This window comes from Saprolegnia diclina (assembly GCF_000281045.1).
Source record: "Saprolegnia diclina VS20 unplaced genomic scaffold supercont1.7, whole genome shotgun sequence".
Classification (NCBI taxonomy): Eukaryota; Oomycota; class Saprolegniomycetes; order Saprolegniales; family Saprolegniaceae; genus Saprolegnia; species Saprolegnia diclina.
In genome coordinates this window covers 896433-910925 of record NW_008246074.1, presented here as the reverse complement: position 1 = coordinate 910925, position 14493 = coordinate 896433, and the positions used below count along the sequence as shown (strand labels likewise).

Below are 14493 nucleotides of genomic sequence, written 5' to 3'. Positions count from 1 at the left end.
TATTGAGTTGATTGCAAAAATACGACGTTTTGTGTACTCGACCGTTTTATATGGAACGACAGCGGCATGGACGACGACAGGAGCAGCAACAACCACGACGAGTCGGCGTTGGACGAGCTGCTACTCGACGACCCGGCAATGACGCCACCGCCCCACTACTCGACGGCACCCTTGAGCAGCGACGAAAAGCGCGGGAGCAAGCACACCATCTATGATTTTCTCGACGAAGTCGAAATGAAGTCGGTGCAGCAACTGCAGCGCACACCGTCGAGTCCACTGCTGAGCAGCAGCAACCGGATGCCGCCGCTCTCGTCGTCGGGCCGGTCGTCGACGGACTCGAACGTCTACTATAATGACATCAAGGAGAAGCTCGTGACGCTCAACATGGAGCTCCAGGTGCGCGACGACCATCTCTTCGTTCGTGGAGCGATTTGCATGGCGGTGTAGGACAAAACTCAGACAATCGCCTTGCTCCAAGCAGCGCGTCGCAAGGACAAGGCCAAGCACACTGACATGCTCGACGCAGCCGAAGCCAAGTTCAAGGTCCATATTGCTTGGCCAAAAATATGACGTGGCATTTTGCACGTAGGCGCTACTAAAAGAGCAGCAGCTGCAAGCCGAGACAGACATTGAGAAGCACTTGGACTTTGAACAAACGCTTGTCACGGACAAGGTACATCGACGCTATCCGATCTATAAACATGCGGCGGTGTAGAGTGACTTGGCGGCCAAGTGCGAAGCGCTCACAACCGAGCTACGCAAGCTGGAGACGCGGCTCGCTTCCGAGACCGCTGGCTTTGAGCGGCAAATGAAGGATGCCAAAGAGCGCTGGGCCGCGACGGAGAAGACGCGGCGTGACCAATGGGTACCTGTGTCTTACCGCGTTGCATCGTCATACTGACATGGCCATGCGCGTGGTAGATGGCAAAGAAGACGGACGAGATCAAGAAATCGACCATCAAGGCGTTGGAGCCCGACGTGCAAGCCATCATGACCAAATGCAAAGAGACAATTCAAAAGGCTCAGGATGCGGCCGCCGTACGTGCCTCGTCGCTTCATACAATGACGATCGCGGGGGTAGGAAGAGAAGCGGAAGCTCCTGCTCCAATTTGAAAAGGAGAAGGACGAGTACATGCGGCGGGAGCGCGACGCAAACGATAAGAAGCTCATTGAAGCGCGCGAGAAGGAGCGCAGCAAGCTCATGTTTCGCCTGGACGCGGCCGACGCAGAGCTCCAGCAACAACTCAGCGCCCAGCGCCGACGACTGCAAGAGGAAGCCGAGAAGGCCCGCGACGAGATGGTCGCCGAGGTGCGGCAGCTCAAGCTGATGCACGCCAAGGAGCTCGACGAGACGCGCGCGATGGAGCGGCAACGCATCGAGTACGACGTCCAGCAGCTTCAAAGAGACAAGGACGAGGTGTGTATCGCGTGTCGTTGTTGGATGCGATAATCGTCGGTAGATGGCCAAGCGCTACGACGTTGACGCGGCCAATTTGCGCGACAAGTATCAAGTCGACTTGGACGCTATGACGAAAAGCATGCATGCCACGCTCCGCAGCGAGTTTGAACTGGAGAAGCGGCGGCTGGAGCAAGACATGATCGCGGCCCGGGATGCCAAGATCGAGCTCATCCTTGACAAGCTCCAGGCCGAGACGCAGCGCAAGGTCGAGGCGGCCGAGAAGCGTCTAACGCTTCACTTTGAGGCCGAGACCAAAGTTTGGACAACTTGTCCAAATGCTTCTCACCACAAAATGCTAGGAATATCAAAAGAAACTGCGCGCGGCCACCGACATGGAGGTGGCGTGGATGGACAAGAACCGCGATCTCTTTGACAAGTGCGCCAAGCTCGAGAGCGACCGCGAGAATCTCAAGACCAAGTACCACGAGCAAGCGACAGGGCTGCAGACCGCGCACGAACGCATTGCACGCCTCCAGCACCTCCTCGACGAGGTAGACTTCAACACAGGAGCGCAATGGCGTATCCGGTATTGCAGGAACGCGGTCGATTCAGCCAAGACGAGGCCCACCGTGCCCACCAGCTCGGCCAAGCCCGCGACGCGGCCGAGGCCGAGCGCCAGCGCCTCTCCGCTGTCGTGGACGATCTCCATGCCAAGCTCGACGCGGTGCGAGCGTCGTCGTTAGGGAAACTGTTCAAAGATGATGTGTAGGTCGAGGTCAAGTATGGTCGTCAGCTGCAGGAGCTCAAGTCCAACCACGTACAATGCCGATGGTTGCGCTGGTGCAAGCGACTGCTTTGTAGGACGACCTTTTGGAGAAACTACACACGCGCGTCCGCGCGACGGTCGCCAAGAAGGACGAGACGATTGACGCGCTGCGGGACGAGCTGCACTTGGCGCAGGTCCGCTTGACGAAATGCGAAGCCATCATCAACGACCAGCGCGCGCAGCTCATCAGCTAAGACCAATATGAACGCTATTATCCGGATTCTTGGGCGCACGAGCCAATGGCATCGCATAAATGGGCCGTGCAACCGGACGTCGGAAGATCGCAACGTCAACGGCACCGCTTTTGAGCGACCACGCTGGTCCTGCTTGTACCGGAATGGCGCATCGCTATAGCCGTCGTTAGCACTGGCTGAGCTTGGCACATGCGTCCTTGGCTTCATTGGGAGCTACGTCGTCGACGAGCTCGTGCACCATGGTACCGCGCCTGTCGTCGACACATGCCAGCTACGCGCGACCGGCGACCAACTCCATGATGCTGTCGCGCACGTTGGATGGTCTCTCACCGCGCTTTGCAACGGTAGTTCGTTTACAAGAGTATGCACCGCGCGGTCTGTCGGCAACCGCACTGGGCCTCGTTGACGTAAGTTGGCCTGGGACGACGAGCGGTCCCCCGACGCGTGCATACGAAGGCCGCCGAATCTTGCTATCAGCAGCTCACTTGGCCAGAGCGTCGTAGAATCGATTATGCTCCAAGCGGCGCATAACGCTTGCGATCGCTAATGACGCCCTGCAATCCCACACCTTTGTCGACGTCCCGAACAGGGCCTCCGCGATGCGGCTGTCACGCAGGGTAAAACACTTGGGCTTTGACCTACATCATTTGCACCTGCGTCTCGGTTTGTATTCCAGCGGTCGCGGAGGCGGTCCTTGCCACATTGCATCGGACGCGACCGTGATATATAGAGTCGCCACGCGACCCACCAACCTCGGCTGCATGTACCTCGACCCGTTTGGCTCACGGCTTGGGTGCGACGCATGAGGCGTGGACCAAAAGGCGCGGTCATCGTGATTAAAGGAAGTATGCAAGTCGCCGCGTCTAGCTAAACCCACCTTGGTCCTTGGTCGAGAGGCGGCGGAAGCGCTGCGCGAGCTCTTCAAACTCGGTCGAGAGGTCGTCGAGGCAGTTGCCGAGGGCCTCGATGGGCGAGCTCTGGTTGTTGGTCTGGATGCGCACCTTGATGTCGTTGATGAGCGGGTGCGGGTGCATGTAGCCGGCGAACGTCACGTTCGGGTCGCGCAAAAGCTGCATGCGCACGAGGTTCGCAATCGTGTGGTCTTCGCGCAGGATGGTGAACTGACCGGCGTTGTTGATGCGCGTGTCCTTCTCGTACGTGACCTTTTGCGCGCCGTCCGGGAGGAGGTAGGCGTCGCTGCGGCTCGGGGCGTTCATGGTGGCAGAGCGTCGGATACTGGCCGGTATCCGGATGCCCGCCCAGCCATCGCCTTATCCGGATGCTAGGCCAGTGACGGAAACACTGGATGGAAACAGTGTTTTTTACAAGCCAGTCGATCCTATCGATAAAGCGAACGCCATCGACGCTGGAGCTGTGGTCGCGAACATTGTTGTCGCGTCGGCGAAGAGTAGAGCGAAGCGCGCAGGGGCATCTTTGGCAGTACAGTGTAGCGCCATTACGCCATGATAGCAACGCAGGATCTCGCCGGGCGACAACGATTGGCAGATTGGCGCCGGTTCGAACCTGCCTTGCCGGTTGCATTTTCTATTGCGAAGCATTCGAGTGTCATGTCGACACGCCATGACGCGCGAATGGACGCGTCGTCGTCGGTCATTGTCGGTGTGGGTACATCCGTCGTAGCGATGCTTGTTGCATGGCTGCTCTACCGGGCGCGGTTTCATCCGCTCCAGGCACTGCGCGGCCCACCGAGCACCCACGTCATCGCTGGCAACGGGTGCGACATTGTTGTTAGTGCTTTGACACTCAAGCTCGATACAGACGCGAGTTTGCCAACTTTGCGTGGTCGGCGACGCGTCCGTTCCCAGAGCCGTTCGCTTCATGGTACGATGCCGTGTCGTCATGGCGCTGTTGACGGTCATGGTTGCAGGACCAAGACGTACGGTACTGCCTTTTACTACCGTGTGCTCTTTCAACACCGAGTGAATCTGGCCGACCCGGTATCGCTACAGCACGTGCTCGTGACCAAGGCGGCCAACTACCCCCGCGACACGATCCCGCGCAGCATTCTTCGTGTCTCTGAGCCAAAACAGGCGATAACGACTCCATACTCATGTCCCTACCGTAGACTCTGCTCGGCGGCGACGGGCTCTTGAGCTCGGAAGACCAAGTGCACGCTGGCCAGCGCAAGCACCTGCACCCGCCATTCTCACAGACCAACCTCAAGGCCTTCGTGTCTATATTTGCTGCGGAGACGGCAACGCTTCTGAGTGTCTTGGACGCGATGCCAGACGGTCACATTGTCGACGTCCCTGATCGTACGTCCACACGAACGAAGACTATATTCTAGCTAGTTGAACGACCCACATGTGCGTATGTCTAGTCCTGACGCGCCTGACGCTCAACGTCATTGGCAAAACCGCATTCGGCTATGACTTTAATACGCTCGATCCGACAAACAACCAGGCAGCGATCGCACTAAGCGCGTTTGACAAGCTCAACACGCCGCCGCGACCGCTGTATATCCTCGGCCTCGCGTTTCTTCCGCACTTTGAGCACTGGCCGCTACCGTACTTGCGACAGATCCAAACCGCCAAGTCGATGCTCTTCCGCATCGTCGATGACGTGATTGCGCACAAGGTGGCGACACCGGCGCCGGCCTTCGACCTCCTCGACCTCTTGCTGGCCGACGCGGCGATGACGGCCACCGAAGCCCGGGTGCACGTCATGACGTTTATGTTTGCGGGCCACGAGACGACGAGCAGCACGCTCTCCTGGGTGTTGGCAATGTTAGCGACGCACCCTGCTGTCGAAGCCGCAGTCGTTGACGAGTGCCGTCGCGCCTTGGCCAACGCCGGCGGTGCCGTGTCGTGGCAGACGCTGAGCGACCTTTCTCTGCTTACAGCGACGATCTATGAGACTCTGCGTCTGTACCCGACGGTGCCGTTCATTACAATGCGAACGTGCACGCACGACGACTGGATCCCGCGCACGGACGACGACCCGTTCTTCATGCCCAAAGTAGTACATCCAGTCTTTTCAGATGGTATTCATTCAAATGGTCGTAGGGCGCCCAGGCGACATTTTGCGTTGGGGCCATCCATCAACACGCACGGTATTGGAGTCGTCCCACGGAGTTTCTCCCAGGTACAATGTTGTACATTGTACATACTGTCGACGCATATCCTTGATGACGACTAGCGCGTTTTCTGGATGGATCGCCCGAGCACGAGGCCGATGCGCTGCTGCGCCATGGCAACAGCAGCCGGTTTACGTTCGTGCCATTTAGCCTCGGTAGACAACTTGTCCGCGTATTGACAGTAGGATCCTTCTTGATTAGGGCCCAAAAACTGCATTGGAAAACGCTTTGCGATCGCCGAGATGCAAACGGTGCTGCTCCACTTGCTACCGCGCTTTGCGCTGACACGTACACCGGCATCGAACTTGACACCCAAGCTCACAGGTGTCACGATCAAGCCGACGGCGTTGCCGTTGCGGCTACTCCGCCGCTAAATGTGCAATTTAGTTTCATTTTTCATGGGTTTGTAGACCAAAAGGTACCATATGTCTAGATCTTTAGTCGTTGTAGCACTGCGCAATGCGACCGATGACCTTGAAGTTGGCACTTGAAATGTGCATCATTGTGTCTTCAATGCACGCACAGTACTCGCGCGTAAATTCCTGCAGCGTCGACGGGCAGCCATACTTGGGATCGTACAGCATCTTGGCCAGCACCGGCTCGACCGCTTGTCCGGCCATGCGAAGGTAATGCGGGTAGAGGAAAAAGTCGGTCGAGCCGACGTACTCGCAGACCTTGCCGTTGATCGAGACATACAGCGGGTGTCCGTCGACGCCCGTGCCGATGTGCAGCTTCTCTTCCGTAAACGTAGGCACACCATCGGGGACGGGCACCGAGACAAACTCGCTCGGCGTTTTCCGAGGCACGAACGGCACCGACTTGAGCAACGCAATGTGCGAAGCCGCGACGCCGTAGTGCTCGCAGCCGCCCACCATAATGTCAATGTAGCGCTCGGTCGGCGGCTTGTCTTCTTGTCCCAAGGCCGCGACGGTGGCTGCATCGCGGCCATAGATCGTCGCGTCAACGAGCCGGCCGTCGTAGAGGCGCGTTTTTGCCGGCACGCGGGTGTACGTCACCTCCATTTGATCCAGCAACAGCATTTCGGCGGATGTCATCTTGTGCAGCACGCCGTGGAACGAGGCGCCGACGTCCGGGACGGCCTCGGCCATGCCGAGGTGCCCGAAAAAGTGCAGGCGGAAGTCCAGAACCTCGGCTGGGTAGCTCTCGATCGGCGCGAGGTTGCGGCTCTGGAGGCTAATCGGGTTCATCATCGATCCGATCGCAAAGTACCAGACGTCGCCGTTGTCGCTCATGGTTCAAAGTGCAAATTCAAAAATGAAGCGACATTCTCGGAGCACGACGATCTTATCAAGTCTCGGAGGTTGCCGTGGAGCACTGGCGAAGTCGTGCGCGGCTCGATCGCTCAACCAAGAGCCAAGTAGAATGATTCGAGTGTCGTCTTCTGCTGCTGGTGTTGCCCTTCTCTGTCCTTGCTTCGTTGAGACACATATATGGTCGCACTGTCGCCACCAGCAGCGAGCGGTGTTGCCAGGATCACGCGCGTTATTCATGGCCGTTATCGGATGACTACATCGTAAGCGTGTCGGCCATCGTATGGCCAGTAGAAGGAATAAACAGGTTGCCTGCCATGCCATAGTCCACGAGCACTTATAACACCGTATGTGTACCTCGTATTGAGGTACTTTGCCCGCTTCCACAGAACTACGTTGGCTCATGAAATAATTCTCACTGCGCCAGAATCAGAATCGTCGGTGAGACGGGAGACAGTTGTTCAGGTGAGACCCTCGACAGTACTCGGTCCGACCTAGTCACCCATGCAATATGTACACTTCGTCCCTGCTGCTACGATATGCGTTTTGCTCCACCCATCTCCCCAAGGAATGAACGGGAGCCACGTCTTCTACTTGATTACGACCGCCAAAATCAACACTCGAATAAGATGTTTTTGAATCAAAGGACATTTATTCCTCCTTGTACGTCTGCGCAATGAGACCGACAGTCTGGAAGAGATTGCTAAAGTTTTGCATCGTCATGTCTTCAATGCACGCACAGTGCTCGCGTGTAAACTCTTGCAGCGTCGACGGGCAACCATACTTGGGGTCGTAGAGCATCTTGGCGATGAACGGCTCCATGGGCTGGCCAGCCATGCGCAGCATGTTCTTGTACATGGCAAAATCCGGGGACCCAATGTACTCGCGAACCTTGCCGTTGATCGAGATAAGCAGTGGACGCTTGTCGACGCCCGTGCCGGCGCGGAGCTCCTCTTGCGTGAACCACCGGAGTCCGTCGGGCACGGGCACAGAGATGTAGTCGCTGGGCGACTTGCGGGGTACGAACGGCACCGACTTGAGCAACGCAATGTGTGAAGCCGCGACGCCGTAGTGCTCGCAGCCGCGCACCATGATCTCGATGTAGCGCTCGCTCGGCGGCTTGTCTTCTTGTCCCAAGGCCGCGACCTTGGCCGCGTCCCGGCCATAGATCGTCGCGTCAACGAGGCGACCGTCGTAGAGGCGCGTCGTTGCCGGCACGCGGATGTACGTCGACTCCATTTGGTCGAGGACTTGCATTTCGGCGGATGCCATTTTGTGCAGCACACCGTGGAACGAGGCGCCGGCTTCCGGGACGGCCTCGGCCATGCCGGCGGCGCCAAAAAACTGCAGCTTGTACTCCAGGACTTCGGCCGGGTGGCTCTCGACCGGGGCCAAACCGCGGTTCGAGAGACTGATCGGGTTCATCATTGACCCGATCGCAAAGTACCACACATGACTCTCGTCGCGCTGCGTTGATGATGCCATTGGTGTCGTCGATGGACTGGAAAAGGAAAAGTGAAATCAACTGGCAATGCGATATGCATACTATCATGTTTGAGAGGTTGACAAGTTGAAGTTGGCGCTGTATTCAAGCCGCCGACGAGGTGGCTCGGTAAATATGTACAGATGGCCACAAGCGCCTTGATCGGGCCCTTGCGACTTCGTATGGAGACGAACCGGAACGCGGTGTGCAGTGCGATGCCGCCCACCGAGTGCTCAGCACCGTCGAGCGTCGGGTTCGGACCGTTTGCCGTTGGGTAGCGTTACGTCGCGCTACGGCTGTATGCAACGGGACTTAGGCGCCAACGCATTGGCTGCGACAAACCGTCGAACGTGCGGTAGCGATGACGCACGCGTTCCGTGGCCATGATCGATTGCCGTCCAATACTGACGACATATACATGTCCTATGTTGGATGCGAGGGCGGTCCTCACCACGAGGCAGCGGATCCAAGGGAGCAAATGTCTCTCGACGCACCCAGTACTGAGTTCCTGGGGTGGACAGAAGCGACGACATTTCTAGCTTGCAAGCAATGTCCACCGCGAACGATATCATTGCTATCGGGCTACACTGCTCGAATGGTGTGGGGCGACGGAGAACGACTGAGTACTTCGAGCTACAACGGGGGCGCTGCTGGAAGACGCAGCAAAACGAGGCTGGGCGGTATGCGAACAGAGCACGCAGTTGGTGAGTCGATGTGGCGCACACGTCGTCGCCGTCACCGCCGTTGAGGCATTCGTTGCGGGCAAAACAAGCTTGGGGCGCGCGCTCTGGCACAATATGCAACGACTGAGTTGGTGCGCCGCGCACACACCGGACGGCGACAACACCGACGACGACGACGTAGAGGATACGAGTGCAGAAGCCTCGGGGGGTTTCCACGGGAGAGACGAAGCGGTTGCTGCAACTGGCCGGCCTTTTGACGTCTCTGTCATCGCGCTCAATTGATTGGAAGCGGGTACTTTGCTTCGCAGCGCACAGAGGACGCAGCCTTGCAGCTGGTGATCCGTGCACGCGGTCGGTGTGTTTGATGTTGGCGCTGGCGCGTTGACGGTGCTCGAGAAGGATGGCGACGGTGCGACGGGCTGGAGTTTGACCGGCGGCTTGTCGCTGGGCTTCGGGTATAATGATTTGAATAGGATACTGCTCTTTTCCGGGGCAGGGGCATTCGGGATTGGTGCCAAGCTCGAGAGACTGCGCCCGCGCTCGAGCCGATCCCAGTCGACCTCGTATGACTTGGTCGCGACCTTCTCGGGCGTTGTGAGCGCTTGAATCTTGTCCTGGAGTTGTTGTATCTGGCGCTCCGATTCGCGCACCTTGGCTTCATAAGCTTCGTTTTGCGCCAAGAGCGTCCCGATCGCGCGTTCTTTGGCTTGGATGCTCGCTTCAAAGTGCGCGAGCTTCGACTGCACCTCGTCGTTTTGCTTGTCTTTGACGCTCGAGAGCTCGAGGACCTTGAGCCGAAGCTTTGCAATGTGGGCCCGCGCCGCCGCCAGTCCTACGTCGATTCCACAAGCATGTCAGGAGACGCTCCAAGCGCGTTGGGTACCGAGTTGGAGCTGGCGTGGCGACACTGTCGGCGTGGGATTGAGCACGACGCACTGCATGACGGCCCGCGTCCGGTCCGCAAACTGGATCGTTCGGACAGTCTCGTCCGACGCTCGGCCGTTGATCGTCGCAATCAGAACCTACGACTCGATGGCTTGGTTTTAGCTTCAATGCAGCAAAGCGCAGTGTACGGTTCGCGTGTTGCCGCCCAGCGAGTCCTTGAGGAGCCGCGTTAACGTCGAGTCGCGGTACGGAATGTGCTTGCGGCCGGCTTGCGTCAAGGCCGCGATGCAGTTGCCAAGCGCCGAGAGACTGCTGTTGATGCTCTTCATTTCTTCAATCTCGACACCGGGCTTGACGATGAGCTTGTTCCATTTCTCGGATCCCGCCAAGTCCACGAGGTTGAGTTTGCCTTGCCGAAGGCCATTCCGCGACCGCAAGTGCACTTGGAGAATCGCATGGCTGCGACTGCTCGCGGCGTTCATCTCGGTTTCACGGACCACGCGATGGAGCTTCCTAGGACCGAAACTACCACAATGGGCCCATACAAAGTGAAAGGTACCCTTTGCGCAAGAAGGCGTAGACGTCCTCCATGGTGGCGATCGGGAGTAGCGAGAGGCCTTGGATGGACACGTCGTCGGCTTCGCGCAACACGAGCGGGCGTTGCCGCTTGCGGTCCGCAAGCAAATCGTAGATCTTGTCGTTGTAGATCTGCAAGTACGCGCACGTCATGACACCATTGGTGCCAAATTGCTGGACGAGCTCAAAGAGTGCGCGCGGAATGATACCCCATGATGGATCGAGCTCGAGGCGCGTCGCGTCGACGGGCGTCCCGCTGCGTCCCGAGAGCGACGGGGCGGACTCGTCCATGCCCAAGATGGTGTGTGTCTTGCCGGTGCCAGTTTGCCCATAGGCAAAGATGGTCGCGTTGAAGCCGCGCACAACGTCGGCGACGAGATGTTGCACGGCCCCGTAGATGTCGGCCTGCGTGGCATCCGGCGGAAAAATGCGATCGAACGAGCATTCCATTGGACCGTGGGCCGTCGACGGGATCCGCAGCGTTGTGTCGCTTACCGTTTGAATCTACGTCCATGGCATCCTACGCCCTTCAATGGTAGTGCACAACATACGCCGATGAACGTCGGCGACGGCGCCGACGACGACGGTCGGACACGAACAAACACCTGGATGGCCTCGTTGGGCTTGCGATCGAGATCGGCTGTGAGGCCGCGCATGTCTGTCGCTTTGAGCGGAAGGATCTACAGGTGCCATAGCAATGCCCTTGCATGGTCAAGGCATGAGTACGTGGGACGACGTTGTCGCGAGCTCGTGCGCTGTGAGCGGTCGGATGCGGGCAAAGGACACGCGACGAGCGCTTGGCGGGGTGGGCGACCGATCGGAGTTATCGCCATGACGGCTCGAGGCCATGGCCTGGGCCCTTTGGTCGTCGAGGGCGTCGTCGGCAAGATCATCGGCGTCGGCGAGATCATCGGCGTCGGCGGGCTCGGCGCTCATCGCAGTCGGTTTCGGTGCGACACGCGCGACGCTGATTGGTTGAAATACCGTGCTTCAAGTGCGAAAGTGCACTTTGGACCAATCAGCGGGATGGGCAGCGGCCGGCAGTCATCAATCCACCGACATGCTGCACCGTGCTCTGACCAAGGCGTCGTCGCCGGCGTGGGCCCGCCGCGCGAGCTCGGCCGCCGCATATGGCCTTAGCACCGAGCAGCAGGCGTTCTACAACGCCAACGGGTACCTCCACATCGAGGGCGCGCTCTCGCACGAGACGTGCGACACACTCCGTGCGCGGGCGGACCACCACCTCTCGCAGTTCGACCCGAGCTCCAAGAGCATCTTTAGCTCCAAGCACCAGACGCGGTACAGCGACGCATACTTTCTCTCGTCCGGTCCGCGCATCCACTGCTTCTTTGAAGAAGACGCGGTCGACGACGATGGCAACGTCACCGTGCCGCTGCCGCTCGCGATCAACAAGATTGGCCACAATTTGCACTCGCTCGACCCAGCGTTTCGCGACGTGAGCTTCTCGCCCAGCGTCAAAGGTGCGGCGCCTCGCCTAATCTCATGAGCAGTCTTGACCTTCTGTCATAGGCATCCTCCAGTCGCTTGGGTACGTCGCCCCCGTCGTGCCCCAGTCCATGTATATTTTCAAGCAGCCATCGATTGGCGGCGAGGTTGGCGCGCACCAAGATGGCACGTACCTCTACACGGAGCCGCAGAGCGTCATTGGTCTCTGGTGGGCGCTGGAAGACTGCACGACGTCGAACGGTTCGTTATCCAAATGCATTTGGCCGTGTGTTGAGTGCTGCATGGTAGGCTGCTTGTACGGTGTGCCTGGCTCGCACTTGACGACGCCCGTGCTTCAGCATTTCAAGCGCACGACGCCGTTCAATGGCCAAGAGGATTTCTCGAGCGCCGACGGCCCGTTGCTGGAGACGGTGCCCGCGACCAAGCCCGCGTTCGACCTGACGGGCGGGACGCCGATCTTGACCAAGAAGGGCGACCTCGTGCTCCTCCACTCGTCGTTTGTGCATTACAGTCATGCCAACACGTCCGACAAGTCGCGCCATGCGTACTCGATCCACGTCGTCGAGAGCCATGAGACCGAGTACCCGAAAGTCAACTGGCTTCAGTTCCCCAAGGACATGCCGTTCCCCCGCGTGTACTAGTCGGATAAGTAAGAAAGAAGGAACTTGGTCGTTGCACCGATGTCAGACATGCGCGCGTCGTAGCTTTGCAGGCTGTGGCGCACGAGCACCATGCCGTCGATGGCGAACACCTCGGTAGTTACCACACGCTTGCTGAGATCCCGAATGGGTCTCTGCCACGCAGACAGAACGCAGTGGTGAGTGGTGTTGTCGGTACTGGAGCTTGTCAATGGACATAAAACGTTGGTTGATTCTTACAATTAGCAAACGACATGAAGACGTCAGTGTTTACGCCGTCGGCGCGCACTGCGGACGCGATCGCAAGCTCGGTGTCGCGGGCGCCGACGTCAAGTAGTCGACGATGTTTTGGAACACACCACCGATTGTGGATGGTGTCTCGCCTTCGGTGCCCACGGCCGTCGGTGCCGGTGTAAAGTTGTACGCTGGCAACGTGTTGAGATCGGTAGCCGGTTCCGGCTCCGATTTCTGTGACCCCGTGGTAATGCCCGCGAAAATGTTGGACACGGTCTGGGCCGAGATACCGGCTTCGGCGCCTAGCTTCTCGACCTGCTTCGTCGACTCGCCCTCGCCGGCGGCAACAGCGATCTCCGCGGCGACCCCCGGTGGGATCCCGGCGTCCTCACTGTTCGAGATGATCTTTTCGGGCTCGTTGACCTTGATAATGTCGGCTGCGCTGCCAGGGCTCAGCGCACTCAGCGTCGAAGCGATGATGTCCGCCTTCAAAGATCCGACGCCGTTGTTCTTGACAATGTCGGCAATCTCGGTCTCGGTCGCACCGGTTTGGATCGCGACTGCGAGCACCGCAGCTTGCTCGGGGCTAGCGCCCGTACCTTCAGCGGCGTTGAACGCGGTCTTCGTTTGGGCGGCAAGCGAACCCGTACCAGAGCCGTTGCTTGACGCGACCGCCGAAGCGATGGCAATGGCATCTTTGGGGGCGACGCCCGCCGCAAGCGCCGCACTGAGAATGCCTGCTTGGCTGGCACCGGATTCCACTGCCGTAGCAATGATGGCAGCTTGGTTCAAGCTTGCACCCGAATCCAATGCGGTTTGGATGACGACAGCGATGGGTGCCGGGGTCGCAGCTGCTTCTGCCACAGCAGTAGCAACTGTGCCTGCCAGGGCCGGAGAGACGCCGGCGTCAAGCGCGACATTCACAAGATCAGTCCCCGTGACACCCGACGACGCAGCATCGGCCACAACGGCTGCTTGGGATGAGGTAGCACCAGCGTCTTCGGCAGCGGCAACGACATCGACAATCGGAGCACTGGTGACAGCATCCGCATTCGATCCCGCCGCCACGTTTGCCGCAGCAGCAACTGCGTTTGCAATCGACGAAGGTACGCCAACCGCCAGCGCCGTCTGGACAATGCCCAGCGCACTAGCACCGGTGTCGGCCGCGACGGCGATGACAGCGGCCTGCTGAGGCGTGGCACCGGCTTCAATCGCCGCCTGGATGACTTCAAGCACCGGGGCCGGCGTGGCATCCGACGAACCCGCCGTCGACTGCGTGAACGACGACACAGCCGAAGCGATGGCCGACGCAACCGAGAGCGGAGCACCGGCCTCGATAGCCGCGATCTGCACCTCGGCAGGCGAGCCACCCGAGTTGATGGCAACCGCGATGGCAGCGGCCTGGCCAAGGCTTGCACCCGAGTCGAGCGCAGCCTGGATGATCTCGATGATCGGCGCAGGCGTACCCGCCGCACTGCTCGCAGCACTGGCGACGCTCACGGCATCCGACGGGTTGACACCGACCGCCAAGGCGACGGCAACAAGGTCGCTGCCCGTGACGCCCGACGACGCGGCATCGGCCACAGCAGCAGCCTGGGCCGGCGAGGCACCGGCATCTTGGGCGGCATCGATGACGTCCGCGATAGGAGCACTGGTGACGGCATCGGCACCCGAGCCCGCCGCCGAGTCGGCAGCCGACGCAACGGCAGCAGCGACCGACGGGCTGACACCGACGGCGAT

General features: G+C 59.3%; 8 protein-coding genes across 9 annotated transcripts in view; 3 read left to right on the top strand and 5 right to left on the bottom strand.

The window, feature by feature from the left end:
* Window positions 1-66: 66 nt before the first annotated feature.
* SDRG_03165 (hypothetical protein) lies at window positions 67-2419 on the top strand (the record flags this gene model as incomplete). The annotated part of the gene is made up of 11 exons (XM_008608788.1): window positions 67-396; window positions 448-543; window positions 590-673; window positions 716-865; window positions 922-1038; window positions 1082-1417; window positions 1461-1715; window positions 1759-1950; window positions 1995-2123; window positions 2169-2216; window positions 2261-2419. The coding sequence occupies 11 exons, from the start codon at window positions 67-69 to the stop codon at window positions 2417-2419; spliced, it is 1896 nt and encodes a 631-aa protein (XP_008607010.1).
* Window positions 2420-3239: 820 nt separating this feature from the next.
* SDRG_03164 (DNA-directed RNA polymerase II subunit RPB11) lies at window positions 3240-3660 on the bottom strand. The gene has a single exon (XM_008608787.1). It carries the CDS (start codon window positions 3634-3636, stop codon window positions 3283-3285), a length of 354 nt encoding a protein of 117 aa, XP_008607009.1. The 5' UTR covers window positions 3637-3660; the 3' UTR covers window positions 3240-3282.
* A 314-nt stretch (window positions 3661-3974) lies between these two features.
* SDRG_03163 lies at window positions 3975-6001 on the top strand (the record flags this gene model as incomplete). 2 transcript variants are annotated; one of them, XM_008608786.1, is made up of 8 exons in its annotated part: window positions 3988-4154; window positions 4199-4261; window positions 4308-4452; window positions 4506-4695; window positions 4761-5398; window positions 5446-5524; window positions 5579-5671; window positions 5718-5890. In XM_008608786.1, exons 1-8 carry the CDS (start codon window positions 3988-3990, stop codon window positions 5888-5890), a joined length of 1548 nt encoding a protein of 515 aa, XP_008607008.1. The 2 variants fall into 2 exon arrangements, with proteins under 2 accessions (XP_008607007.1, XP_008607008.1); XM_008608785.1 differs by having other exon boundaries at window positions 3975-4154; window positions 5579-6001.
* On the bottom strand, window positions 5892-6778 carry SDRG_03162 (hypothetical protein). Its single transcript, XM_008608784.1, has one exon. It carries the CDS (start codon window positions 6767-6769, stop codon window positions 5954-5956), a length of 816 nt encoding a protein of 271 aa, XP_008607006.1. The 5' UTR covers window positions 6770-6778; the 3' UTR covers window positions 5892-5953.
* A 623-nt stretch (window positions 6779-7401) lies between these two features.
* On the bottom strand, window positions 7402-8290 carry SDRG_03161 (hypothetical protein; the record flags this gene model as incomplete). Its single annotated transcript, XM_008608783.1, has 1 exon — window positions 7402-8290. A coding segment is annotated over one exon (852 nt), but the record flags the coding sequence as incomplete, so codon positions are not given.
* Window positions 8291-8708: 418 nt separating this feature from the next.
* On the bottom strand, window positions 8709-11400 carry SDRG_03160 (hypothetical protein). The gene is made up of 6 exons (XM_008608782.1): window positions 11141-11400; window positions 10966-11094; window positions 10398-10918; window positions 10027-10351; window positions 9837-9975; window positions 8709-9785 (listed from the first exon to the last, which is right to left on the bottom strand). The coding sequence occupies exons 1-6, from the start codon at window positions 11348-11350 to the stop codon at window positions 8845-8847; spliced, it is 2265 nt and encodes a 754-aa protein (XP_008607004.1). The 5' UTR covers window positions 11351-11400; the 3' UTR covers window positions 8709-8844.
* Window positions 11401-11403: 3 nt separating this feature from the next.
* Window positions 11404-12715, top strand: SDRG_03159 (hypothetical protein). Its single transcript, XM_008608781.1, has 3 exons — window positions 11404-11895; window positions 11945-12121; window positions 12170-12715. Exons 1-3 carry the CDS (start codon window positions 11475-11477, stop codon window positions 12520-12522), a joined length of 951 nt encoding a protein of 316 aa, XP_008607003.1. The 5' UTR covers window positions 11404-11474; the 3' UTR covers window positions 12523-12715.
* Window positions 12716-12789: 74 nt separating this feature from the next.
* SDRG_03158 (hypothetical protein) overlaps window positions 12790-14493 on the bottom strand; it is a gene marked incomplete at its 3' end in the record, with an annotated part of 5090 nt that continues 3386 nt past the window's right edge. Inside the window, exon 2 of the mRNA XM_008608780.1 lies at window positions 12790-14476. Within this exon, the coding sequence (XP_008607002.1) occupies window positions 12790-14476 (1687 nt within the window). The remainder of the gene's footprint in view (window positions 14477-14493) is intronic.

Coding starts and splice junctions, on each gene's coding strand:
- SDRG_03164 (XM_008608787.1), bottom strand. CDS start 3,636: ATGAACGCCCCGAGCCGCAGCGACGCCTACCTCCTCCCGGACGGCGCG.
- SDRG_03162 (XM_008608784.1), bottom strand. CDS start 6,769: ATGAGCGACAACGGCGACGTCTGGTACTTTGCGATCGGATCGATGATG.
- SDRG_03160 (XM_008608782.1), bottom strand. CDS start 11,350: ATGAGCGCCGAGCCCGCCGACGCCGATGATCTCGCCGACGCCGATGAT. Junction 11,095..11,140: donor TCGCGACAACGTCGTCCCAC/GTACTCATGCCT, acceptor TGGCACCTGTAG/ATCCTTCCGCTCAAAGCGAC. Junction 10,352..10,397: donor TACGCCTTCTTGCGCAAAGG/GTACCTTTCACT, acceptor TTTCGGTCCTAG/GAAGCTCCATCGCGTGGTCC.
- SDRG_03159 (XM_008608781.1), top strand. CDS start 11,475: ATGCTGCACCGTGCTCTGACCAAGGCGTCGTCGCCGGCGTGGGCCCGC. Junction 11,896..11,944: donor CTTCTCGCCCAGCGTCAAAG/GTGCGGCGCCTC, acceptor CTTCTGTCATAG/GCATCCTCCAGTCGCTTGGG. Junction 12,122..12,169: donor AGACTGCACGACGTCGAACG/GTTCGTTATCCA, acceptor GCTGCATGGTAG/GCTGCTTGTACGGTGTGCCT.